This window comes from Squalius cephalus, assembly GCF_949319135.1.
Source record: "Squalius cephalus genome assembly, chromosome: 24".
Taxonomy (NCBI): domain Eukaryota; kingdom Metazoa; phylum Chordata; class Actinopteri; order Cypriniformes; family Leuciscidae; genus Squalius; species Squalius cephalus.
This window is the reverse complement of record NC_137145.1, coordinates 20,630,443-20,656,319: the sequence shown is the minus strand read 5'-3', so window position 1 is coordinate 20,656,319 and position 25,877 is coordinate 20,630,443. Positions and strand designations below refer to the sequence as shown.

General features: G+C 39.1%; 3 protein-coding genes across 13 annotated transcripts; 2 read left to right on the top strand and 1 right to left on the bottom strand.

Moving 5' to 3' along the window:
* Window positions 1–1,668: 1,668 nt before the first annotated feature.
* Window positions 1,669–9,307, top strand: LOC307152601 (AP-4 complex accessory subunit RUSC2). Of its 3 annotated transcripts, none has more exons than XM_079861381.1 (12): window positions 1,669–1,923; window positions 2,821–2,924; window positions 3,165–4,343; window positions 4,529–4,952; window positions 5,049–5,828; window positions 6,001–6,123; window positions 6,779–6,855; window positions 7,074–7,248; window positions 7,368–7,470; window positions 7,545–7,591; window positions 7,713–8,223; window positions 8,310–9,307. In XM_079861381.1, exons 3-12 carry the CDS (start codon window positions 3,168–3,170, stop codon window positions 8,470–8,472), a joined length of 3,579 nt encoding a protein of 1,192 aa, XP_079717507.1. In that variant the 5' UTR covers window positions 1,669–1,923; window positions 2,821–2,924; window positions 3,165–3,167; the 3' UTR covers window positions 8,473–9,307. The 3 variants fall into 3 exon arrangements, with proteins under 3 accessions (XP_079717507.1, XP_079717506.1, XP_079717505.1); XM_079861380.1 differs by having other exon boundaries at window positions 3,124–4,343; XM_079861379.1 differs by having other exon boundaries at window positions 1,700–1,923; window positions 3,055–4,343.
* A 60-nt stretch (window positions 9,308–9,367) lies between these two features.
* cimip2b (ciliary microtubule inner protein 2B) lies at window positions 9,368–21,051 on the bottom strand. 4 transcript variants are annotated; one of them, XM_079862054.1, is made up of 7 exons: window positions 13,899–13,958; window positions 13,231–13,453; window positions 10,889–11,112; window positions 10,657–10,811; window positions 10,119–10,251; window positions 9,823–10,035; window positions 9,368–9,725 (listed from the first exon to the last, which is right to left on the bottom strand). In XM_079862054.1, the coding sequence occupies exons 2-7, from the start codon at window positions 13,293–13,295 to the stop codon at window positions 9,622–9,624; spliced, it is 894 nt and encodes a 297-aa protein (XP_079718180.1). In that variant the 5' UTR covers window positions 13,296–13,453; window positions 13,899–13,958; the 3' UTR covers window positions 9,368–9,621. The 4 variants fall into 4 exon arrangements, with proteins under 4 accessions (XP_079718180.1, XP_079718181.1, XP_079718183.1 ...); XM_079862055.1 differs by lacking the exon at window positions 13,899–13,958 and adding an exon at window positions 20,829–21,051 and having other exon boundaries at window positions 9,489–9,725; XM_079862057.1 differs by lacking the exon at window positions 13,899–13,958 and adding an exon at window positions 13,653–13,669 and having other exon boundaries at window positions 9,489–9,725.
* On the top strand, window positions 13,910–25,464 carry LOC307153001 (uncharacterized protein). Of its 6 annotated transcripts, none has more exons than XM_079862051.1 (7): window positions 19,864–20,163; window positions 20,313–20,607; window positions 24,023–24,184; window positions 24,358–24,499; window positions 24,610–24,680; window positions 25,140–25,240; window positions 25,387–25,464. In XM_079862051.1, exons 2-7 carry the CDS (start codon window positions 20,401–20,403, stop codon window positions 25,454–25,456), a joined length of 753 nt encoding a protein of 250 aa, XP_079718177.1. In that variant the 5' UTR covers window positions 19,864–20,163; window positions 20,313–20,400; the 3' UTR covers window positions 25,457–25,464. The 6 variants fall into 6 exon arrangements, with proteins under 6 accessions (XP_079718179.1, XP_079718178.1, XP_079718174.1 ...); XM_079862050.1 differs by having other exon boundaries at window positions 20,088–20,163; window positions 24,020–24,184; XM_079862053.1 differs by lacking the exons at window positions 19,864–20,163; window positions 20,313–20,607 and adding an exon at window positions 13,910–13,999.
* The last annotated feature ends 413 nt before the right edge of the window (window positions 25,465–25,877 follow it).

Genomic DNA, 25,877 nt, shown 5'->3' with positions numbered 1-25,877 from the left:
GATGAACATGAATGGATACAACATGAACAAAATAAGTACATTGTACATTACATTTTTATATATAAAAGTACATGGTAGTTAAATGTTTTTTACAATAGTACATGGTAGTTAAAGACACCTAATAATTAACCAATAACAAAATAAATAAACATAAAATAGCTGTTCTTTGTATGTTCTTATACAAAGAAAATGGCTCTTTTGGAAACTGCATTTGTAAGAACACTTCGTAAGGCTTGACCTTACTAACATATGTTACATAGTTTTGAGCTTTCTTCCAAGTATGCTCAAAGACTGACAAACATTGAGATTTGATTGACCCCAGTGCTCCGATTATCGTCATGTTGCGTTCATGTCCATATCTACACAAAATGACTACAAGACTTCCCCTGGAAAAACAAGGCTCTTTTTGTCTTTGTTTTCTGCTTGAGTGCACTGGATGAGCTTGATGAGAATAAACAGGAGGTTTGAGTGACAGGCCACTTGTCCTAAAGAAGCTCTGAATGATGTACTCGTCAACCTATGCAAAGCATTACATGCAAATCATTATTTTTACAGTACAGTTAGTTATTATATATTATTAGATATTCCTTTAGCATATTTTAGCTTCTACCATGTGACCAATAAATTTGCGTATATGCATAATTTAGTATGTGCTATCTACAGCTGTTCTTGATTAGAAACAGTGGCATAAAAAATATTTTTGAGGCATCTTATAGTTATACTGATTTAGGTCAGTAGATTAACAGAAAAGCCAGTAAGCTTTTTGATATAAATTCTGATGAGCTTGTTGTTGTTTACCATGTGTATGGTGGATACAAATATGAGCTTTTCCCCAATGGGTTGTTGAACTGAGAGACAGAGGCATTCAGGCGAAGGGATTTAGCCACCTTTTCCATCAGTGCCTACACCAGATGTTTGTGAGATTATCCATATCCATGCGTCATCAAAGGCAAGTCTTTTAACTCATTAGTGGCGTGGGGTGGATGAGGACAACCAGAAGCAGATGATTATTCTGGCAGCCAATTTTTTCTGTAACTTACCTCAAAGATAAGTACTGTATAAAACTAAACAGCTCCTTCATGTAATAGTAAAAGATTGGTTCACCCAATATACAAAATTAATGTTTTAAGATTCATAAATAACTCCTGTCGCACCAGTTAACAGCTCAATGGATGGGAAGATTATAAATAAATAATGACTTGTTCTTCAATTTGGAAGATAGTGCCTGCGTCTTAAGGACCACTTTTATAATGCTTTTGTGACTTTTTTGAGGCTCCAGTCACCATTGTATTTGCATGGAAAAGAGCAACCAGCACAGTCTTCAAAACAACAGTTCCACAGTAGAAAGAAAGTGGTTTGGAATTAAATGAAGGTGAGTAAATAATGACAGAATTTCCTTTCTAGGTGACCTATTCCTTTAAGCCTCTCGAAAGAAATGGGGTTTTCGACCATCATATTTTCTATGTGAGATATCTGCTTTATTTTAAAACATTCGTTTCTCATTGAGGATCTCAATTTTAGAAAAGTCTTCTATGAGTCAGTGTTCAATCTGAGAGCAGAGGCAAATCTGCCATCCCCTCAAATATGATCCCTCAACAACAGAGCACTGAGCATGCTCAGTGGGGTCTGTGATGCTGTTGCTATAGGACTGTGGGGCTCAGAACCACTGTACAGGGGGAGGAGGGGAGGTATGAGGAACAGATGAGCTGTGAGGAGTGCAGAGCGAGCAGAAAGAAGTGTGACTAAAGAGGAACTGCAAGAGGGACGTTGCCCTTTTCCTATCTTTTCATGTTTTATTTTTCTTTGCTTAGTGGATGTAGAGCATTATGTTGTGATCATGCAGTGTGTTTGCTCTAGTTTCTGTGCAGACAGAATGAGAGTGACTATGTGCTGGCTCTCGGACTGATGGAGCTTTACGGCTGGGTGAGTTGATGCAGTTGCCCCATGCTAACAGTCTGACCACAGGGTCCTAATTTACTGTTACTTAAACAGAATTCTAGGGCTGGAATTTGAAGAAAGAGGTAAAAGAATTTATTAACTAAAATACTAAAATGACAGATATATTGTTGAGTATCTTTTAAATTACAGTGTTTATTTTACTAAGCTATTTGGGGACAAAAGTATCACCATAAGTTAGCAAAATATGACGTTTTTTTGTCTTGAGATATTCTGACATGACCTTATTCGTAAAAATTATTTATATATCAAAAGTTACATGATGTTTTACAATCTCAATTGTTTTTTTTAAGGGTTAGTCTGTAGGATTTATAATTGCAACATGAGAAATCTATACTGTCTTCGTTTAGATAGTGTAAGTAAATGTGTGTATGTGTGTGTTCAGGTTTAATATGGGGTCTAGCCAACGGTTCCTGTGAGGAATCCAGATTAATAAACGTAATAAATAATGTTTTGGGGTTAGGGGATGGAAAATAAAATTTGTATGAAAACAACTGAACTCAATAGATGGTTCTCTATTGAGAAAGAAAAAAGAAAAAATGCTTGTTTTTTGCCATTGTTTTTATGACCGATCTGGGATATACAGTATAAGGCAATGAAGTAGTGAAGTGGTAATGAAGTGGGTGGAGTTAATCTATTTTAATTACAAACTTCTATGGTTATGCCCATTAAGATCCAAGCAAATCTGTGTGATTTATTGGTTTATATGGAAAATTGGATTTTAAAGGGTTAGTTCTGTCTAATTCTGTCATTAATTACTCACTTTCATGTTGTTCCAAACCTGTAAGACTTTCGTTCATCTTCGGAACACAGATAAAGATCTTTTTGATGAATAATGAGTGCTTTCTGTCCTTCCATTGACAGCAACGCAACTACCACTTTCAAGACCCAGAAAGGTAGTAAAGACATCGTTTAAGTAATCCATGTGAAGAAGAACGAAAGAATTACGGGTTTGGAACGACACGCGGGTGAGTAATTAATGACAGAATTTTCATTTTTGGGTGAACTAACCCTTTAAGTTTGGTAAAGTATGGAGTCATGATTTATATGAAAGCATTACTATAGCTAATCCACTGAATGCTTATTTTCTTCATTAAGATTCTTGCTTAAAAGCAATAAAAATGCAGAGACTGAGCATTGCATTCACTGTATTTGTCACTTAACCAGCCTGCCATACAAAGACTGATGCTTTGAAGTGCTGTGCTTAGAAAATGGACGTCTCCCCAAAGTCAGGAGAAACTCTGATTGTGTACCACATCCATGGCCAGTCTGTTGGGTGGCACCTACATAACTCGGTACAGACATCTAGGCAGCCACGCTCTCTGAATTTGACGCACAGTATATCCCTACCCGAGAGAGGAGATCTGCCAAGGGAAGCACTTGACTATGGCAGTCTAAGCCACACAAGCAAGTCAAGTTCAACAGAAACAGCAGACAAGAAGGGGACTGAAAATTCTAGAGGATATAAATCGTTCCCAATGCTTTGTGTTTTGTCAGAGAACTCTCCATCAACCAGTCCCCAACTAAATAAAAAGCCATCCCATCGCAGAGGTAATCCCAGATTGCAAAACCTCTTCATCCCTGAATCAGAAGTGAATGAGGATGAAGAGGATGAGGACTCGGAGGGAGACAACTTGCATAAGTACTATGAGGGGTCATCCCTTCAACTACAAGGAAATGTGACTCAGTGTAATATGAATACGTTTAGCCAAGCCAAAGAAAACAAAGAACAAGGGAGGGAGCTTGATACATGCGGTGAAAGCAAAGGAACCCCTGTATTAATGGAATGTGATGAACAGGACTGGGGTGATGTGGAAGACTTTAGCAAGCAAACTCTAGAGGAACCTGAAAGCTGGGCTCCACCTGAAAATCTTATTGAATCCTTTTCTCAAAACCAAACAGACTATATCACTGACTCTTCATGTAATAGCTCAGATGGAGTACTAGTTAACTTCAGTGCCATATACAACAAAACCAACAATGCAGTTCCTGCAACTCCACTTAGCCTAGATAGTCCTGTTCATGGATCAGGTTCAATGTTACAAGACAGTTCAAACCCTTTGCCCAGCTGGTCATCTCACAGCAGTGATCCAAACTGCAACATCTATCCATCCAACTCTGATGGTTTCCCATCAATGGAAATTTCAGACCTCACCATGTGTCTGCAGAGTCAGGCACGGTTAGCAGGTTCCACCCAGAATTACTATAAACTGGTGACATGTGACCTATCATCCCAGTCTTCACCCAGCCCACCCTGGTCCTCTTTGACCAGTTTCTCTGAGACTCAAAGCCATGGAAGCTGTTCTCCACCTTCAGAATATTTCCTTTTTGGACATTCAGTGCGAGATGAAAAGGAGAAGCCAAAGGTTGACCAAAGTGAACACCAGGTATTTAAGCCATTATTGCACCATACCTATGGTAAATTTCTAGTTTCAGGGTGTTATTAAGGGATTAATGTGTTGTAACATATATACTGTCCTTGAATAACCAAATTATTTGATCTTTATGTATAATTTACATCTACCGAGTGATATCCACAACAGTGAAACTACAAATTTTCCAACTTTTCCAGGGTGATGAAGGGAAGAATAAGGACCAATCTAAGGGAACAAAAGAGAGAATGGCACACATACAAACTTGTCAGTCTGCTTCAAGAGAACATGGTAGTTGTAATTATATCAAGACTCCTCAGTCTCAGAGCTGGACTGGCAGCCAGAAATGCTCTGCCTTATCGAAGCTGGGAGCCCTGCAAAGCAGCTGTCCCTGCCATTTAGACACAAATGTATCTTCACCTCCATCTAGGAAACACGCCACCTTTTTTGCAGAAATTGTCCGATGTAAGAAGGGAAATGGCGAATCATCTATGAAAAAGAGCATAGAGGATCCATCAGGCTCACACTTTATCCATAATCTCTCCTCCATTCAGAAACAGGATGATTCAGAGATGGCAGCAGAGTCCATGAGTGCTGACAGCAGTAATCAGTCCAATCCAGAAGGTAAAAAACTAGAAAGCCCCTAATATTTTGTTTATTCAGTTCTTTGTTTTATAGAAAAACCACAACGATTTTCTAAAAAACATTTTGTGTCTACAGGTGCATGTGCTTCATCCCCAGAAGTTGTGCGATACACAAAAGCACAAAGGCCCACCTTTCTCCCCATTCAGCCCTTTGTGCTTCAGGCACCCTCAGGAAAACAACAGAGCAAGACTCTTGGTTCTCTTCTCAATCAGTACATGAGCCACAAGTACACCAAGGCTGGTCCATCCAAAGCTCCTTGCAAAAGCAAGGTACATCCGCACCATGTACAACCCTCACCTCTCGGGAGTTCCTCTAACATTCACCTGGAGGCAGCGACCAGTTCAGACAGCTGTTCCACCTGCACATCAAGTCCTATTTTGCCCCATAATCGTCCCCATTGTACCCAGCCCAGCACAATGTTAGGGCTTATTCACCAGGACTTGATGAACAGAAATCCACATATGAGTCCAAATATGAGACCAAGAAATCCTCAAAGCCCAGAGCAAACAGAAGGGAGTCCAAAGGCCTGCTCAAGTCAAAGTCAAAAACAATCCTGGTCTGGAAAACAGGCTTCTCACAACTGTCTTCTCGAGCAGGTGCCCCTTGTTCAGACTCAGACTCCACCAGTAATTATAGAGGAGACTACAGGTCCTCTGGATGCATCCCACCCTTTACATCAAAGCTCCCCCCCTGCCATTACATCAGTCACCTCCTTGACCTCTATCTCCTCCCTCATCTCTCTACCCGGCACTGGACAAAAATCCCTTTGGCCTCTTGAAGCTGCATCACAGGTTTGCACCAAAGAAGAACCCAAGACCAGTGCTCACTACATCTTTGGGCCAATGAGATCACCTTGTAAGTGTCATTGAATCTCAAATCATGTTATTGTTTCCATTCACTTACTGTACTGAAGTGTATGTTTGTGCGTAAAACCTTTGTGCAACTTCGCACCTAAATTTATACTAAACAATCTGGAAGAAGTTATGCATTTAAGTCAAATTTCATGCATGCTTCCTTAACTCTGCAGGTGTTATGAGGGAGCATCAACACAGTGACTCATTCTCTATGACTGACAGACCCCCTGACGAGTTCTGCCTTTCCCCAGAAGCCCCTTCAGATATTCTTTCAATTGATCTTCTGCACAAGAGAAGTGAGATGATAAATATTCTGCATATATTTTTATGACTAAACACCCATCTTACATTATTACATGATTATTATCAACTGCCAATATATAATGTTCTGTTTTTGTTATTCAGAATAGCAATGTGCCCATGATATGTATGGAGACTTATGTGAATATGAACATTTCTACCGTAGCTTGTGCTGCATAGGAATTCCAAATGCAGAAAACACTGAAGTACAATTGACTGCCATTGAAGGCAAAAATCCCTTCTGCTACAGAAAGATTCAGAGTGGATCTCTGCAGCATTGCCTCTGCTTCCCTGAAGGGGAAAATGTGACCTACTTTTAACTCTCGCTGCCTTGGATTGGCTAACACACTCTACATGTTTGTATGTGTGTTTCTATGTGAGCAGAAATGTGTGTAGTACTATATGTTGCTTTTTTATTATGGTTCACATATCTTCATTTACTTTAGAGGGATTGAGAGAAATTACTTAAAAATACAGCATTTTAAATTTGCATTGTGTAAATATATATTGAGTCTTAAATTCCTTTACAAAGCATCAGGCTGAATCTTGAGGGATCAAAAACACTGTTTATCAGCAGAATGTGTTTTTACAGAATTAATTTGAATCTCTAACTCACTCCCATCCCTCTCATTTCTTTCTGTTTTTCTGCAGGTATGTTGAAAGCTGTGAGTTTAGCAGTGGATCTAATAATAGCTCATTTCAACTCAAGACAAGACCCAGAGGAAAAGGTACTATCAGGAGTAAATAATAATAATATGGAAAGGGGGGCAAAATATATTGGATAGATGTATCATTGAATTTGATAGAAATGTCAAATATTACCCATGGTTTCTAATTAGACTGCCAGGCAAAATTTTGTATATAGTTTAATGTACAGACATAGAGTCCTTTTAGAAGATTAAGTCTCATTCAGATTTCTTAAATTGTTTTGTCATTTTGTTTTTAGATCAGACTGGGAAAGAGTTCACTGTGCACCACAATCAGCATCCTTGTCCTTAAACAGCTCTACCCCGCAATCCAGACCATCCTTCAAGATGGTTTGAAAGCGTATAAATTTGACTTGATTATTGGAAAGCGACGCAACAAACTATGGAACATCGTGGAGGCCACGGCACAACCAGGTCTGTGGGAGTCAGTCAGATGATAATCAAATGAAACAACTTCATTCCCAAGTGAAGTGCCCTCAAAAGCTGATTGGACACTGTCTTTCTTAAGATTGCCAATGTTTCTGTCTTCATAGGCTCATCTACCCGAATGCCTGCCAGCTTGGTATCTGTGGTAAAAAAATGTTCCCAGTTATCAAGTCGCATGCGGCTCAGTGTCTTCATCATAGATCTGCTAAAGTAGGTCAAATGCTGAATACGTCTGTTAAAGTTATGCTACAGTACAGTTAGCTAATGAACATATTGCTCTTTAGCTTGCGTGCTTTGGAATTCTGGATCCATCATTTATACACTTGCGTAGGTAAGTATTATGATGTTTAGCGACAACTATAAAGGAATGTATTGTCCGTCGTCACAATACTTAATTCCTTACTACATTTTATACTTTTAAAATGAATGCTCATTTTATACTCAATTCATAGATGTTGTGACGGAACACTATCACCAATGGGGTTTCTTGGCTCTGGCCCAGGGGCCAATTTATGGACAACTGTTTCAAGAGCTACTTCTTTTGCTGCAGCCACTCTCCCTAGTGCCCTTTGACCTCCATCTGCCAGCCGAACCTCAAAGTATGGAAAAGCAAAAGCACAGAGTACCTCTGCCTCATCGGCTTCTTGCCCAGTCAGCTCAGTTTCTTCAGATGAGCTCTATCCAGACAAACAGCAGAAGCTCAACAGGTCACAGTGATGTTAGTGAAAGGATAACTGACGGATCTTGGCAAAATCAGACACCCACCTCAGAGTGTGGAACAAAGAAGAAAGAAGATGAAGCAAACGGAATGGAAAACATTGAGATGCCACAATCTTCAACAAGTCCTCTGGAGGACAAACACTTCAGTGAGCTGCGTTGGGCCAGACTCTTTGGCTCTGGAGTTGGAACCCTAGTTGGGCCACAGAGGGCACAAAAGAGAATTAGTGGAACTCTGAGAAGTAGGTCAGTAGCTGTGAGTCCTCAAAACGTCTGATAAATTCACTTTGTTAACTCCAGTTGTCTTTGACATAACATTTGTCTTCTTCTAGGCGGCCCTCAGAATGGCTGAAGCTTGGAGCATCAAAAGTGGATCTGCTAGCACAGTCAGTGTGGACAGGGAAATGGCCAGAGGCTCATCCAAGTGGTAACCATGACAGAGAGACAGCAAATAAAGATGAAATATTAACTCTTAAGACCCCACAAGGAGTCTGATTTCAGCTAGACAGAGTAGAAGCACAATTAATCCAAAATAAAAATCACCTGAATGAGATTTTACCCAATGCAAGAGCACCATCTCTGTTCCTGAATAGAATGTTGCTATAGTGATTTACCAATCAGGAGAATTTATATTATAGCTTGGTCTTTAAAAGGTATCAAAATATTCACTTACTTTTAAGCCATGATGTTATAAAGGTTTTTAGATTAAATGTCTAACACAATCAAAGTATTGTGCAGAGACGTATATTGTCTATCAGCAATCAAGCACAAAACTGGAACTGAGGTCCCCAGAAGTCTTTTTCAACCAATCCCTGCACTTTATCTCTGTCTCAGGTCATTAGCTGTCATATCATCTAGGCATACAATTTCTGCTGTTATTGAACTATGTGGCTTTAAAAAAGTAAATTTCCATTATGGTCTATTCAAAATAGTTTCTATTACTTAGCCATTTCCATGCATGAAAGTATAAATGTATACACATGTCAAACTAATCCTGTAGTTTTCCTTTTTTGTATTCAGTGAATTACAACTGCTGGTTTATTGCATTTTTTGCACGATGAAATCTAGCTATTTTCTTTGATAAATATGCATGCTGAGTAGCTATATATTACTTATCACTTAACAGCAGGACTAGTTAAGTAGTGATATTTGTTGATGACTACATTTGCCCAAGCGTGACCCCTGATGTTAGTGATGAAAAGATTAACAAGAGCTCATTGAAGTGGAAGATTTGATTATAAGTGAGTTTTAACAGCAGTGTTTTCTATTCCCTGATATTAAAGTTGTGCCTGATTGGAACCTTCTGATAATAAAGATTTGTTGAGTCATTAATGTTTGTATTGTGTGCTTTTTTTTGTATGTATGTACCAGAAGAATTTAGGAAGTATTTGTAAAAAGCATATATTTAGTCAAAATAGATTTCTTTTTGTTGGATTAAATGAAAAGCTTTTCAGTGATCACATGATTTTGTAAAATAATACTAAACCATACCAATTCCTCCACTTTTAAAGTTATAATAAATCCCATTAAATATGACAACATTAACTCCACAGCTACATGTTGATTGTTAGATGACCCACATGACTTTAATTGTCCTTAGATGAGTTATGTGTGATCACTGATTTCAGTTGCACGGTTGGGTCTTCAGCTCAGACTGTTTTCCCCTGCGTTCTTCCTCTGTGTACCAGTGTGACCCAAAGCATTATGGGTGAGCTTCCCAAATGTATGGCCATATTGAAATCTGTACCCTGTTGATATAAAATAACAACTTTTTATTGCTCTTCTACTGGAAAAGACAGCATCACTTCTGGAAAGAACCATACAGTAATTACCATCTTCACTTACCTGGTATGTGGCCCGTGTAGGCGGGTAGGAGACCTGATTTGGAGGAGTATACTGTGGGTATCTGAGGCAAGCTGATGGACGACTCCTCTTGCAGGTTGAGGGAGGTCTGACCTGCCTTCATTTCCTTGCTAAAGTGGATTAGTGCCTTGTTGGTGATGATGGGATATCCAGTACCAAAGAGGAACCGAGCTTTGGGGACATAGCCAGTAAAACCTGTCAAAATGACAATTGTTAAACATTGGTGCAAAATTCATTAAAATACTTTGGTAATCTTGGTAAGCCCATCTCTGGCTCACCTGAGATGAAATACTTATGTGGGCTGTTATCCTCCATGAAGTACGGGGAGCCTTGTGGCATCCAGGGGTCCGGGGCCTTGTAGGGGGCAGGATCGTTAGATATTGCAATCAGAGGGCTGTTCAATCTTCCAGGCTACAACAAAGGACAATCATTAGATGTAGCTTTGAATTTAAAACTAGATATTGCAAGCTGAAGAAGGCAGCAGATGAATATAGCAAAAAAACAAAAACAGCAGCATCTATCTATCTATCTATCTATCTACCTACCTATCTCTATCTATCTCTATCTATCTATCTAATCAGGGGAGGGGACTTTCAAAGCTTGTTTACACAGTTGTGCATCACAATGGGGCGATAATTGCCAGAAATCATGTAGTGTCCTGATTGGAGAGCTTGTTTAGTAACAGTTCTTCCTTTCATTCACAGGAATGTGACACTCGACCTGCTTTGATACTGGATATTTAGCGTGTATAATTAAACAGGGTGACCCTACACAGGGGAGCTGTGAAAGAGGAGCAAACCGACTGTGACATCTTACTTTGAAGCCTGGGACGCTGTTGTTGACAGCAAAAGATAGGTCAGCAGAAGCTATACGAAGTCTCTTCTTTTGTTCCTGTCTGAACTCCAATATTGCATCTCGACAGGTTTCTGCATATGATTTGCAGAAGTAGTTTTGGCGCAATGGAACAAATCCTTGGAGCACAGACAGATATGTTAACAGATTTGCAAACTTGACACCAAGTACTGCAATCCCCCAAGCTGTTAATAACCTGTGTATCCCGGTATCATTTTGTCCAGGTTCCTTTTGCTTCCATGCTGGCTCCTCCAGGTCTCATCGTGGGGCTCTGTTTCCTTCTCTGTGGATGGGAGATGACCAGTATGGAGCACAAGCCTCTGTGAGTGAGATACATCCGGGGAAGTCAGGAGCTTTGCTGTTAACTGACCATAAGTCTGGCCCATGTGATACTTCAGCTGAGGACAGTAGCCTGCATACCTGCAAACAACCATCAGCAGATGTTGGGAATGATGATTATGTTATGGATATATAATATGTCAACCAAGTGGACTGTACATAGTGGACATACACGCATTGCATACAGTCAAACATTTCCACCACAATGTAATTTCCACAATGTATTCTGTGACAGAAGTGTCATTTTTTAAAAACAAATTGGAAAAAATGTCTGACTCTTGTCTAATTTTGCTGCTAGCATTTTATGTATTCTAAATACACACAAGGTGCGTCCCAATTTGCGTTCTTGTGCAAGTAGTGTTCACACTGAAATTTCCAAAAAGAAAAAGTGCACTTCAAATACCTGGATGATGCACTTAATTATCTGAAAAAATAAAGTGTGGAATGTTGGACACTTCATGCACTCAACTGTCGCAGCTTTACTTAGTCTGCGTAGCGGAGGGGAAGGGGCTATCAGACTCCAATGTTGAATGACAAAATAACCTTTTAAAATTCATTATTTTAAAATTATTATTCATACACTACAAGGTTGAGTACATAATGGATAGTATAAGTATAGTAGTGTCATTTGGGACACTACAATTATATTATATTTTCAAAGTTTTTGCATAATTTGACCCCAGTTGACGAATCAATGTCCTCTGATGTGAAACAATAGGTGAGTGTAAGAAAAATTCTGATTTTTTTTTTTTTTTTAAACATTTTTGTTTTATAAAAAGCTTCATTTGTGTTCATCTAAAGAAAGAAAATCAAATACACCTTGGATAACATTTTTATGGAGGATTTTAATGGTTTAAGATTGAAAGTCTGAGTCAAGATTAAATAAATAAAACCCAAACAATATAGGCTAACGTTATGCTAAATGAATGATGGAGATTGAAATCCCGGATACAGATGGGACATAAAAGTTAGAGAAGTTGGAGAATCACGTAGTGATTTAATATTAGCATTTCCAATTCCAGATAGCAAAATTTGTCTCGCCAACCTCTGGGCTGCGTCCTTGCTTAAATTCTGGCCCAGTTCTGGCTGGGTCCTCGGCCCAAAACTGGCCCAGGTAGCAGTATTGGTAGCAGTACAATACTATACAGTACAATGAACTGTCAGAAAAGACAAATCAAGTTCTTATACCTGTCCTGACCTGAGCACAAGCTCTTCTCTCAAGAGAAATTGTTAGGCCCAAGTCTTCAGCAGCCAATGACACTGACCAGTTCAAACTGATTTTTAACATGTTTCATGCATATTTTACGTGTATTTAACGCATATTTAACATGTTAAATACGTGTGAAATATGTGTTAAAAATAAAGTTTTTGGCACTCATGGCTTTCCATACACTCTCACACACGGATGCACTCACTCACTCATTCACTCACTCACTCACACACACACTCACACAAACACCCTGTCCCAAATGGCACACTTCATATGCACTTTCGGTCTTGTGGACTTACAATGGCTGCCGCGTGCACGTGTCTGTTAAGTCCATGAGACCGTAGGGCAGAGGTCTTCAATCCTGCTCCTGGAGGGCCACTGTCCTGCAGAGTTTAGTTCCAACCTGCTTCAGCACACCTGCCTTTGAATATTCAAGCGATTCTGAAGAGCTTGATGAGCTGATTCAGGTGTGTTTGATTAAGGTTGGAACTAAACTTTGCAGGACAGTGGCCCTCCAGGAGCAGGATTGAAGACCTCTGCCGTAGGGTGTCCCATTTGTCATTTTAGGCCTCAGAAGGGTGCTCGCGAGCGCCCCCCTTGCGGTCGATATGCGCCCTCGATGCACACTTTTCCCCACTGATGTGGACTCCGCAGCAGACTTCTTCCCGACAGTCAAAGCGGCATTACGTCACAAAAGTGCGGACTAGGAAGACCACGAGTACTTAGGGTGTCATTTGGGACAGGGCCACACTCACTCACTCACACACAGGCGCACTCACTCACTCACTCACACACTCAAGAGAGACAGCTGGCAGTATGCTTCATTTGAAGGTATATTTAGAAAGGTTTGTAGCTAATGTTAACGTTACTTCAATATAAACCCATACATAAACTATTTCAAACTCATCAAAATACCAACTGCTGTGAACTGGAACAAAATAAGTAACAAATCATTTAATAACAATTCAGAGAAATAACTGAGAACTCACCCAGGGATGTATTGCGGGTCGGGTGTCACCAGCACTTTACTGAATTTTGGAGGAAACTGCTCCATCTTTTGAAACCCGCAGCAGTTGTGAGTGTTTGTGTAACGGTTGCTAGTGAGGGAGTCAAGGTGAGCGAGCGTCCGCGTGCCATTAGAGCGCGTAATCACATGACGTATGGTGTTCTCTGGTCATCCTGATGAAAGCACTCGATAAAGTATGCAGCCACCTACATTAAATAAAATAATTATTTGATAAACAAACAGAAAATAAGTTTTCTTACACATATAATTCCAATTAAACTGTTGGATGATAAACTCTGCTCTATCAGTAGTTGTTATAAACGTCGATACTGCATTGATCGGTTTAAAATCGTATATGTTGAATCGTAAAATCGTAAAAACAGTATATGTTGACCCGTTATTAACTTAACATAACCAGTCAGTTAGTTGTGATGCTGCAGCCTCTTGTGGATACTAGGAGAAATGCACCCGGATATATTATTTATAGCCACAAAAAGGAAATTGGCTCTAATGAAAAAGGTCAAGCGTTCGTTATCTATAAATAAAAATGATTCCGTTGACCCAAGAGGACAAAACGGGAAATTGATTTGTTTTAGACGTGATATTTAATGGATAGTTCTCCAAAAAATGAGACTTCTGTCATCACTTTACCCTTATAACGCTCCAGTCCCATCCTACACATGCTGATAGATTTGTCGAAACACACGAGATTTCTGAAGAATGAATCTTCACAGGTTGCCCTTTTCAAAACAGTAAGTTGCCAAAACACACACACACACACACACACACACACACACACACACAGAGAGAGAGAGAGAGAGAGCGAGAGAGAGAGAGAGCGAGAGAGAGAGAGAGAGAGAGAGAGAGAGAGAGAGCACTGTTTTTATGTCCCCTAAACAATTCAATTGAATTGACCTTTCGCCGGCCCCTCCCCCAAAACGGCCATTGTCCAATCACACATCATAGCAACCGTTACTATGTGAGCAGGTCCGACAAACATTAGCAAGATGGTGAAGCGTGCGCCCATGGCGTTTGTAAATCGGACACTAGATACCCCGAGAGATTGTCTGGAGGAGTTGTGTTCTTTCCATTCCCAAAGCCGAAAACACAAACAGTGTGGACGGCACTCCCAGTTAAATGTGTCGAACATTACGAAGCATAAATACGTCTGCTGGCTGTGGTATCGATGGCTACTTAAAGGTTTTTTTTGTTTGTTTTTCTGATCTGAAAAACTATCCTATCTGTAACTCAAAAAACATAATATTGTCTGAACCGTGAGTTTTATGATCCGTTGCCCCACTAATAAATATTATGGTCTCAACCGCGATTTTTGTGATCTGTTGTCCCCCTAATAAATATTATGGTAAGTGCATTATGAAAGACAATCAAGGAAAGTTATTTAGATGCAAATTAAGGCTATGTCTGGTTAAACGGTTATTGTGTGATTTCGTTTATTGTGCTTTGTCAACTTGAAGCATGAATATTTGAGAAAGAAAATCATTTTTGGAAGAAAATGCACCACATACTTTTGTCAATTTTTTTTCCGTCAAATTAAGCTTGATTAATGATATAGTGACTGATCAAATAAACTACAGCATCGGGAATATACGTTAACTCCCATGTGTTTTGCAGCATTTAAAATGTTAGTCATTGTGTTATGTGAAAAAAACACACATAAGAAATTATTGCTGACAGCACTTTTATTTTCAGAGAGTTTTTTCTTTCACACAAAAACACAACAGTAAGTGTCTTTCAATGCTTTTAAACACTTGATTCCTCGTTCTTTGTCATATCACAAATGATGTGTGAACACCGGTAAGCATTAGCCTCGATAGAGACGTAGATAGTAGTCGTGTCTCCTTCATTGCGTATTTTTATATTTTGAATATATCCCTCCACTGCATACTGTAACCCCTTTTGTCTCGATCTGGAGGATATCGCGGAGGTATTGCTCCAAAAATGGTCGCTGACACGCACGGGTATACCTCTTTCCGTCATGGCAATCTGTCGCGCTGGTCGTGTTTGACCATTTGTTTGTCGGACGTAGCAACAGTAACTAAGGGGGGCGGGGCTCGGCGAAAGGTCAATTATATTAGTTCACGTACAGTTAGGGGGAAATTCTGGGCATGCCAGTGTGTCGTCGCGTTCAGAACATAGACTGTAAAAAATAGGTTCAGAAGCGGGGAAAACATCATCAAAGGCAGTATAACGTTATAGACTCGACTAAAGTTTTTCTTAGATAGGCTATTTGTCTTATAATGGCAATAATTACCCGACTTAAATATCAATACTTAAAGTTCCCAAATTCGGAATGTCAGAGTAGCTATATTGATTCAACAATTCAGTCACAGCAGTCTCAAATATGTAGGCTATATTTGCATTTAAAAATAACAAATAATAATAATAATATATATATATATATTTTAAATCACTAAATAATGACTTAATTGTCTGTTCCTCAGCTATGGTATGGTTTCCAGAAGCGTTGTTGTTGAAATTTACAGGTTGATCCAAACGCTCAGATCCCAAAAGCAAACAACACTAATATCCACTGTTTTATCTCCATACTTGATCGTCTTTTAGGAGTCGTTAAAGGGGACATATCATGAAAATATGACATTTTCCGTGTTTAAGTGGAAGGCTATATAATCAGGTCCCCGGTGCATCTACCAACCCAGAAAAAGTAAAAAGTGACAACCCAGTAACTTTGTTTTGGTAAGCCTTTCTCTGCAAGCATGTCAAAAAGAAAGCGATCAGATCTTATTATAATATTACCGCCCCTTAATCTGCACGTTTCCACCAAGGGGGTTATCTTTCAGAAAAAACTGAAGCTTCCCCAGAGCCATTGATTAGCAGACCATCACCTGCTGTTAGCATTCCATTGACTCCCATTCATTTTGGCGTCACTTTGACAGCGAATAACTTTACATCTGAGGCGTTTAAATACTCCATTTGTCCATTATTTATTTCTAAAGAATCACGAAAATGTATAAAAGGCTCCATTACCTTGTATCTTACGTTATGGCCCCATAGAAGCAGTTTTTGTAAAAATAAGCTAACGATTGCGTCTCTCTGTCGCTCAGTAGAGAAATTACCGTATGGACAGGAGGAGAAGCTCGCGGGCAATCGGGGGGATGTGGAGACAAAATGACAAAATAATTAATCAGAATACTTAGCAAAAGTTGCTCCTGCTCCTTGCTCATGGACACTTCCTACTCACACTCTCCGTCTCTGCAAGTTTCGGAAGGGAATGATTCAGATTTCTCTTGGCACAGCTACTAGAAGACAGACGGGTTGCTCATGTCACATCCACGTCGTCAAGCTCAGTTTGAGTCTGCGCAGTACGCTCAGCCATCAGGAAGTGAGTGCTTCTAATTGACTTCACTTTTCTCCGCTGAATCCAATGGGGTCGCTGTGTCCATTTTTTTACTGTCTATGGTTTCCACTCGGCGCCGCCATTTTCGCAAGCGACAACAGTGTAACCAGTTCTAAAGCAATGGCAAAAGTTTGAGCAAAGCATGCAAACTGTTCTTATCTCTGAAATCTGACTGAAATTCGCGTGTTTTGTTTTTGAATCCGAAGCTTGTGGATGCATTTAAAGGGACACACACAAAAGCGTGTTTTTGCTCACACCCAAAAAGAGGCAACTTAGACAAGCTATAATAAATGATCTGGGGGTATTTTGAGCTGAAATTTCACAGACACATTCTGGGGACACCATAGATTTGTATTACATCCTGTGAAAAGGGGCATAATATGTCACCTTTAATAGATTGGTGTTTAAGATGCCATGAGCCCGGAGACGTAGTGTAGCCTACACTGTAAGTTTTTAAAATCTTAGTTTTAATGTGTGATATGCAGATTAACCATTGTTCTCAGTGCAGGAGGCCTGAGGTCTGGATCCCCTTAAAGAGTCAATGGACCTCAATGAAATGTGTTGACATTGCTGTGGCCAGTTTCTTCTACCTTAACATGAGCAAAAACCTATTTACTGTAGGTCCAGTATAACTTTAATTGAAGACCAATTTTATTATGTACAATCATAATGGCATGAATAATAAAAATGATTAACATAGATTGTTGTCATAATTCCATAAACCCAATCACCCTGAATTAAATTTCTTCGTTGGAGTGCATTATACATTTGCTTTGCATATCATTATTAGTGTTTAACAGTTTTTCTCTGATGTTGCATACTTTCATTTTTCCTACACAGAGAGGAATGCTGATGTTATCAATGGAAAGGAATGTCTATTCCTCTGTGCAGCTTCTGCATAGCTGTGAAATTAATGAAACTCCATGGTCCTAGTTTCAGTGAATTCTTTTTATACACTGAACAAAATTATAAACGCAACACTTTTGTTTTTGCCCCCATTTTTCATGAGCTGAACTCCAAGATCTAAGACTTTTTCTATGTACACAAAAGGCCTATTTCTCTCAAATATTGTTCACAAATCCGAAAATCAGTCAGTATCTGACCACCATTTGCCTCACGCAGTGCAACACATCTCCTTCGCATAGAGTTGATCAGGTTGTTGATTGTGGCTTGTGGAATGTTGGTCCACTCCTCTTCAATGCCTGTGCGAAGTTGCTGGATATTGGCAGGACCTGGAACACGCTGTCATATACTGTCATATGTCCGGTGAGTTTGCTGGCCATGCAAGAACTGGGATGTTTTCAGCTTCCAGGAATTGTGTACATGGAGCCGTGCATTATCATGCTTTAACATGAGGTGATGGTCGTGGATGAATGGCAATGGGCCTCAGGATCTCGTCACGGTATCTCTGTGCATTCAAAATGCCATCAATAAAATGCACCTGTGTTAGTTGTCCATAACATACGCCTGCCCATACCATAACCCCACCGCCACCATGGAGTATCACAACTCGATCCACAACGTTGACATCAGCAAACCGCTCACCCACACGACGCCATACACGCTGTCTGCCATCTGCCCTGTACAGTCAAAACCGGGATTCATCCATGAAGAGAATACCTCTTCAAAGTGCCAGACGCCATCAAATGTGAGCATTTGCCCACTCAAGTGGGTTACGACGACGAACTGCAGTCAGGTCGAGACCCCAGTGAGAACGACGAGCATGCAGATGAGCTTCCCTGAGACGGTTTCTGACAGTTTGTACAGAAATTCTTTGGTTATGCAAACCGATTGTTGCAGCAGCTGTCCGGGTGTCTGGTCTCAGACGATCTTGGAGGTGAAGATGCTGGATGTGGAGGTCCTGGGCTGGTGTGGTTACAGGTGGTCTGCGGTTGTGAGGCCGGTTGGATGTGCTGCCAAATTCTCTGAAACGCCTTTGGAGATGGCTTATGGTAGAGAAATGAACATTCAATTCACAGGCAACAGCTCTGGTGGACATTCCTGCAGTCAGCATGCCAATTGCACGCTCCCTCAAAACTTGAAACATCTGTGGCATTGTGCTGTGTGATAAAACCACACATTTTAGAGTGGCCTTTTATTGTGGCCAGCCTAAGGTACACCTGTGCAATAATCATGCTGTCTAATCAGCATCTTGACATGCCACACCTGTGAGGTGGATGGATTATCTCGGCAAAGGAGAAGTGCTCACTAACACAGATCTAGACAGATTTGTGAACAATATTTGAGAGAAATAGGCCTTTTGTGTACATAGAAAAAGTCTTAGATCTTGGAGTTCAGCTCATGAAAAATGAGGGCAAAAACAAAAGTGTTGCGTTTATAATTTTGTTCAGTGTATATGTAAATTATATCCCATGATCAAATGAGTCTGAAGTATCATTTCTCCAAACATGAGTTGGTTCTTTTGACCACTATTGGTTACCAAATGAACAATGCTTAACTTTAATTGTTACAAATACAGTTTTTGTTCATTTCTCTCGTGTATTGTATATTTATGAATTTGCAAAGTACCATCATATTATGTTGGATTAAGAGCATAAACATGTCTAGAACATTGGAGGACCAAACTCATTTTTCATCTAATGTATGTTTTTTGTCTCATCACATTCAGTTATGAATTACTGCATATTACTGTCGGCCATTTAACATTTCTACAGTAAAACACATGTCAAATATTAAATGTTTAGCTACTTAAATCTGCCTTGCACCTCTTTACCAGACCGGTAAAACTGAAGTAGCCTATCGCACTGGAATTCTTCTTTGATTTGATTGGCCATCTCAGTCATTTTGCATTGTTGAGCACTGTTCGACTACTGAGGAAGAACACCCTAAAAACTTTTTATCATCCTAACAACAAACAAAACTGTGCATAATTAAGTGTAGCAAGTATATAAAATATTGCCCATATCTGAGCATTGGGGGTGTGTGTGGAGGTGTACTTGTTCCCAATAATGTCCATGGTGGCCCTGTGTTGGATAAATTGTGATCTTTTCAATGCTATGGAGACATTTGCTTATTCCTCTCAGTATACTGTACATATCAGCAGTTCCTTTGTTTAAGGGTTTTGTGAAAGTTTCAACACCCTCATACATGTCTTGACAGATCTGAGCTCAGGATTGTAGGAACGGCACCAGAAGTGGAGCATTTGTCAGAAGCTGATTGAGAAACATAGGAGTTGGAATGTGGGCGGCCCTTGAAAGGTGTTTTTAGTTCAATGTGACAAAAACCGACCTGCAAGTTTCTAGTCAGTTGTGAGAAAGTCAAGGTGCTGCGAGGAGGTTCACATGTTCTGATTGACTACGAGAGCCTGAAGATAGAAATAGAATACTGGAAGAGAGAAATTCATTATCAATGAACCTATATAGGAATTTTGGGAATCTTCTTGAGAGTTGGGTGACTGAAGGCTACCCGGATTTGCACTATCAGTCGGGACATGGTGTGGACATATTAGACTCGGTGTCTAGGGACTCCGTCCCATTATCCAGTGTAAAATCGGAATCCGAGGACTCAGGATTTGAGACGGTTAGTACAACTCCCTGCCATTCTCACCAGTGTAGTGCACTGACATCTGATGCATCACACCCAGTGTTTGGCTCTACAGTGGATTATGTTCAACCTTCATCCCCGTCTCCTTCTATTTGCTCCTCCTCATCCTCATGTGTCTCTCTCAGCTCTGTGGCTCCAAAATCAACATTTCTGAAGGTGGAGGAAGCTTTGAGAAGGACAGAACATCCCTCATGGATAGAATCTTTGCACCAGATGGAAAGGGGGGCAACTGGCCCACTGTATCGCTGTAACACAGCCTCTTTTCCAACCAACTGTCACCCAACCAGCTCCAGACCACATCATCAGTTTGCCCGCCCAAGGAGAACACATTCACAACCTTCAGATCCCAAGAAAGCAGAGCTCTACAGAAAAATTCTTAAATATGACCAGCATTGCCCACCTTTAGACAGCCAGTTTGCGGTAAGCAGTCAAAATCTACTTCCTTTAAAGATGTTTGTTTTTAATACATCACAGTACAATAGAAAGTGACTGCAAATCTAAAATATAAACATTTTCATATTCATTGAAACCATTTTGCTACAATAGGGAACACTGGTTAGCATATCTCTTTATTTGCCATAAAATAGTTCACTTTTATGACTAATGTAATCTTGCTGTTCCACCTGTGAACACGTGCTTACCTCATTGTGAGCTGCTTCAGAGGCACTTGACACGTATATTGCATGCTAATTTTATTTCATGTCTCTCACTTGACATCAGACACTCCTTCACATTCCTCACACTCCAGAATTACTTACCTGGTATTTGCACCAGGTAGACTTCATGTACTGTATTGTTGCATGTCTTGGAAAACAGACATTAGTTATAGTAGTTGTAATGTGCACCAGTAACATGATATAGGAATTAATCATTTCATAATTATATCAAATAATTTACCATTAAAGTTAAATTGACAGCCCTAATATAAAGACACACTATACCATTCAAAAGATAGGGATTGGTATGATTTGGTATGATTTGACATAAGTTTTTTATGCTCACTAAGACTGCATTTGTTTAATCAAAAAATAACGTGGAATAATATAACAATTTAAAATAACTGTTTTCTATTGTGATACATTTTAAAATGTAATTTATTCCTGTAATCAAATCTGAAATCATTCTGATATGCTTTTTTGATTCTCAAGAAACATTTATTATTATTATCAAAGTTGAAAACAGTTGCTGCTTAATATTTGGAAACCGTGATACATTTTTTTCACGATTTCTTGATAAATCTGAATTATGAAAAGAAAGTTCAAAAGAAAAGCATTTTGAATATTTTGCAACAATATAATTGTCTTTACTATCGCCTTTGATCACTTATGCATTTGCAATATAATGCAATTGATCAACACACACACACACACACACACACACACACACACACACACACATAACATACATATATCTATATGTATGTATGTATATATATTAATTGCTTAAAAGGCCGATTCATGTATTAGTTGAATGTGATTTTCGAAGCTGTTTTCAACATATTAGACAAAAAAGGAGTTTCAAGAAATGTTCAAGTCCTTGATCCAAGATATGATGTGATTTGATTATGATTATATGATTTGATATAATTTTTATTTATTTTTTTCAAAAAATTACATAAATCTCCCCAGGAGTAACAGGTGAAATGGTCAAGGTCAAAGGCATAGAGCTCTGAATGCACTTTGCCTGTGTCATGTGAGTCTTCATGGTCAAGAAATGACAAGCAGTCTTCAAGTTGCAAAACCTTTTATGACTAGCTCAGGTACATAATATATTATAACATAGTACATAATGTTACCCCTTACATATTACATATATTTTTCTTGTAAAAATATATGTACATACACAGTATAAAAACTGTTGTACACACACAATGTACATACACAGTCTAGACATCCTTTCTATGGTCTCTGGTGTGGATCTGTGTCATGCCATGTTAAACAAGCGCTCTAAGACTGTGAACCGGTCGGTTCAGGTGAGAGAGGAATGACTGGAATGGTGCCAGCAGGCTGAGAGGAATGATAGAGATTTGTGCCGGGCATGTCTGAACGTTATCGCTTCAACGGGAACCCTGGGGGAAAGAAAACTCTATAGAAAAATAACCAAAACAATCTTTTCATTCTAATAAGGAAATAACAAATGTCTTCCTTGTATCATTTTGAAAGAGATTGGGTGTTAAAATTCACCAGAGAGTGTTTATAGTGTAGTTATTGCATTTTTTGAAACAGAGTCTAGAGGGGCTACTTGTCACATGAGGAAGTGGTCACAAAGTTTATAGAGTGGTGCAGGGATGACGTCAAATCCTGGAAGACTAATTCGCCCCCGGTTCTCTCAACGTAAACTGCACACACTCACACCCCAAACTGTCTTCTAGTTACTTATTAGAGACATACGTATTCAAAGATAAACATAACTGCTTCAAAATTAGTGTTTTGGGGGGGTGCAGTTTACGTTGTAGTATAAAACTTCAAAGTATCATCAAGTTATGTTTACCTCAGGCTTTATTTTACTCATAAATTGAAAAACACCATTATAAAACCCCATGGGAAAATCATGAGGGAACCAGCGGTGATTCCCAGTAACTCATTATCTTGACTCAAACTGTTTTTTTTATTTATTTTATGTTGGTTTAACACCTCTGCGAAAACATTTTTTGTGAATTATGCCCTTAAAATTTAAAATCACCATTTGTTTATATTAGCTAGTGTTCTCAATAAAAACCACACTGACATACATTCAGACAAAGGTCAACTGTATTCAGGTAGATTTTTACTGAAAGGTTGAACTGGTTTCAGAAATAGTCAGATATAGTCATTGTATAATTCACATACTGCTCTTTATTAATGGGAATTGTGGGTTTTTATGTTAAAATACTTTTTTCTATCTCAGCTTTATATACAGAGTCAATCACAAGCCGTTTGTCGGTTGATTTCCCTGTAAAGTGCCAACACTGTGGCGTTATCCAAACATTACACAGTTTAATCAGCAACATTATCTCAGTCAGGCTACGTCTTAATCCGGATAGATTTGAAAACGAGAGTTTTCGTTTCAAAACACTCTCCGTCCACACTAGCGTTTTCAAGCATTTTCCAAAAATTACTGCTCTCATGTTTTACCGCAGGACAGCAAATGCATTTTATGTCATCTTTGCAGGACTGTGAGATGAAGAGTGTGCAAAGTAACATATTTTAGCAACTGTGTGAAAGTGAATAGCACGTAACAGGCACAATACCGGTATAAACATGAATATCTATGGGTTCAATATGTGTCACATGACTAAACTTACATCATCGTTTTCAATACAACGCCGTCAAAATTCTAAAAATTCCGTCTCAGTGTGGACGGAAGGGCAAAACGGAGAGAAAAATATGTGTTTTCAAACAAAAACGTATTAGTATGGACAACGCCTAAGCCAATTGCATAAGTCTGGTCTGTTTATTCAACCAATGGCTGAAAGGTGGCGTGTTCAGAAAACCTGATTAAAACATTCAATCATCATTTTAGTAAATCCGTTTCACACACTTCTGCTTTAACATTTTTTATTTGCATTCACTTCCTTTAAACGGACTTCAGAACCTCTGCTTCCCTATGTTGAGATTTTCATTTGTTCAAACAGCTCAGAGCAGCGCAGAATAGACGTCATATCTAATCTGTAAACTATTAAGTAATAACATTAGCGAAATCTGAAGATCATGTTTAACATTTTATACAGTACAAATAATGTTCTTTGATTAGCTTTTGCCTTTTATATCCCACCAAGTTAGTTGATAAAAAGCTGTGCTGTTGCCAACACTGGGAATCTTAATGAATACAGGTCTGGATCTCTCTGTCTCAGCAGTTTGCAGACGGTGATCAATACAGGCTGGACAAGCTCTCTCCAGGGTTGCTGTACCTGGAGCAGGTGTGCAGGATGCTGGAGAACATCGCAAAGCTACAGCAGCAAAACCACAGCCTGCAGAAGGAGTTGGAGATCCTGAAGAGTCAGCATGCTGAAAAAGAGGTTAGAGACATTGATATATCTAACAAAAGTTGCTATTTTAGGTCTTATAACTCTCTAAAGACTTTCCAGTTCTGTCAAGTCGGTGTCATGTGGTGTCAAATGACTTCTTATTGTTTCCTGTAAACTGAAAGCTCACATTTCCAGCACATTTACTCTCTAACTTAATGTTTTAGGAGGAAATAAGTTATCCAGCCAGTCAAAGTTTACAGATTCTGGGTCATGAAGATCCAGACAGTGGATCGTCTCGACTAAAGGAACCCAAGGGGTTTCGGCACAGATCAGTATCTGACACTCAAGCAGCCGTCAGCCGTCACAGTGAGTCTCTATTGTTTTTGACAGATGAACTCAGTATTAATTTAAATGTGTTAAAAAGAGACATTCTGGCTTTAGTGGATGACTGTTAAAAATAAATGTCTGCCCTACAGGGAGAGCAAGGTTTGCTCAAGACAAACCTATTGCAGATGTCTTAGTCGAGGAGCCTGAGGGTAAAGATCCTGTAAGTGAACAGTGATAATATCATTATACATATTAAAGGAATAGATTGACCTAAAACTCTGTTTTTTACTCACACCGATATCTTTCGCAAACCTTTATGAACGGAGTTACTAATAACAGACTATTATAAAAAAGCTTATTTTTTTTCCATACAATAAAGGAAATTTTGACCACAACAGATATGTTCATTTAATAATGACTTTAATTTCTGTCTCTTCCTCATAAGCTATAGTATGGCTTCAGAAGACTTATATTATAATGGCTTATAAAGTCCTTATCCATATTCTGTTTTTATTTGTGTTGCACTGAAAAAAGAAATTCATACAGGTTTGGAACAACATGAGGTGTGTAAATAATGACTGGACTTTTTTTATTTTATAATAGCAGTAGTATTAGCAGCATGAAAATGTGGATGTTGGAAGTTATTATAATATCATTGTTCCTCTCTTTGTTAAACTAGCTACTGGAAAATGAACACAAAAAACTAAGTAAGATCCAAAAGCTGAAATTTACATCATTTAGAAGGCAGGGAACACAACAGTCTGACAGCGAAAGTAAAAGGTAAGAATTCAAGAAAATCAAAGTCTGATTTTTTTCTCTTGATTGACAACAATTTTACATGATCCCTGTTTTAATGATTATGTATTTGATAATTTGTTAATGTAGATTTATTAAGTGTATCTTCATAAATGTTCCTTTACTCAAAGCTTTCAGCCCAAGAAGAAAACAAAACTGCCAAATATTTTCAGGAGGAGAACGATAACCACACGTCTATGACATTCAGGAGGTCACACTGATGCCTAGTGATGGTGTTTCTAAGTAGTCATACACCTCCCATTTAGCTGAGGATTATGGCACTATTGTGTAACTGTGTGTTTTAGTCCAGTCCTTTGCACTTAAAAAAGTACTGAGTAGTACTAATAATCTTCATGTACTTAATTGTTCTGTGGAACTGCCAATGCACTTTTTATTTGTTATATTTGCTACAGAGACAGCAACATTGTGTCGGTCCAGATCTGGCCCACATCTGGTACGTGAGGAATCCACGTGTACCAGATGTGGGCCGGATCTGGGCCGACACTATGTCGCTGTCTGGGTATGGTGCATTTGCATGCACTGCAAATCGTTGTAACTGTTTCATTTTCATTGCTGTATCCTTTCATTTTGATTTAGTATATTATCATTGATCATGGTCAAT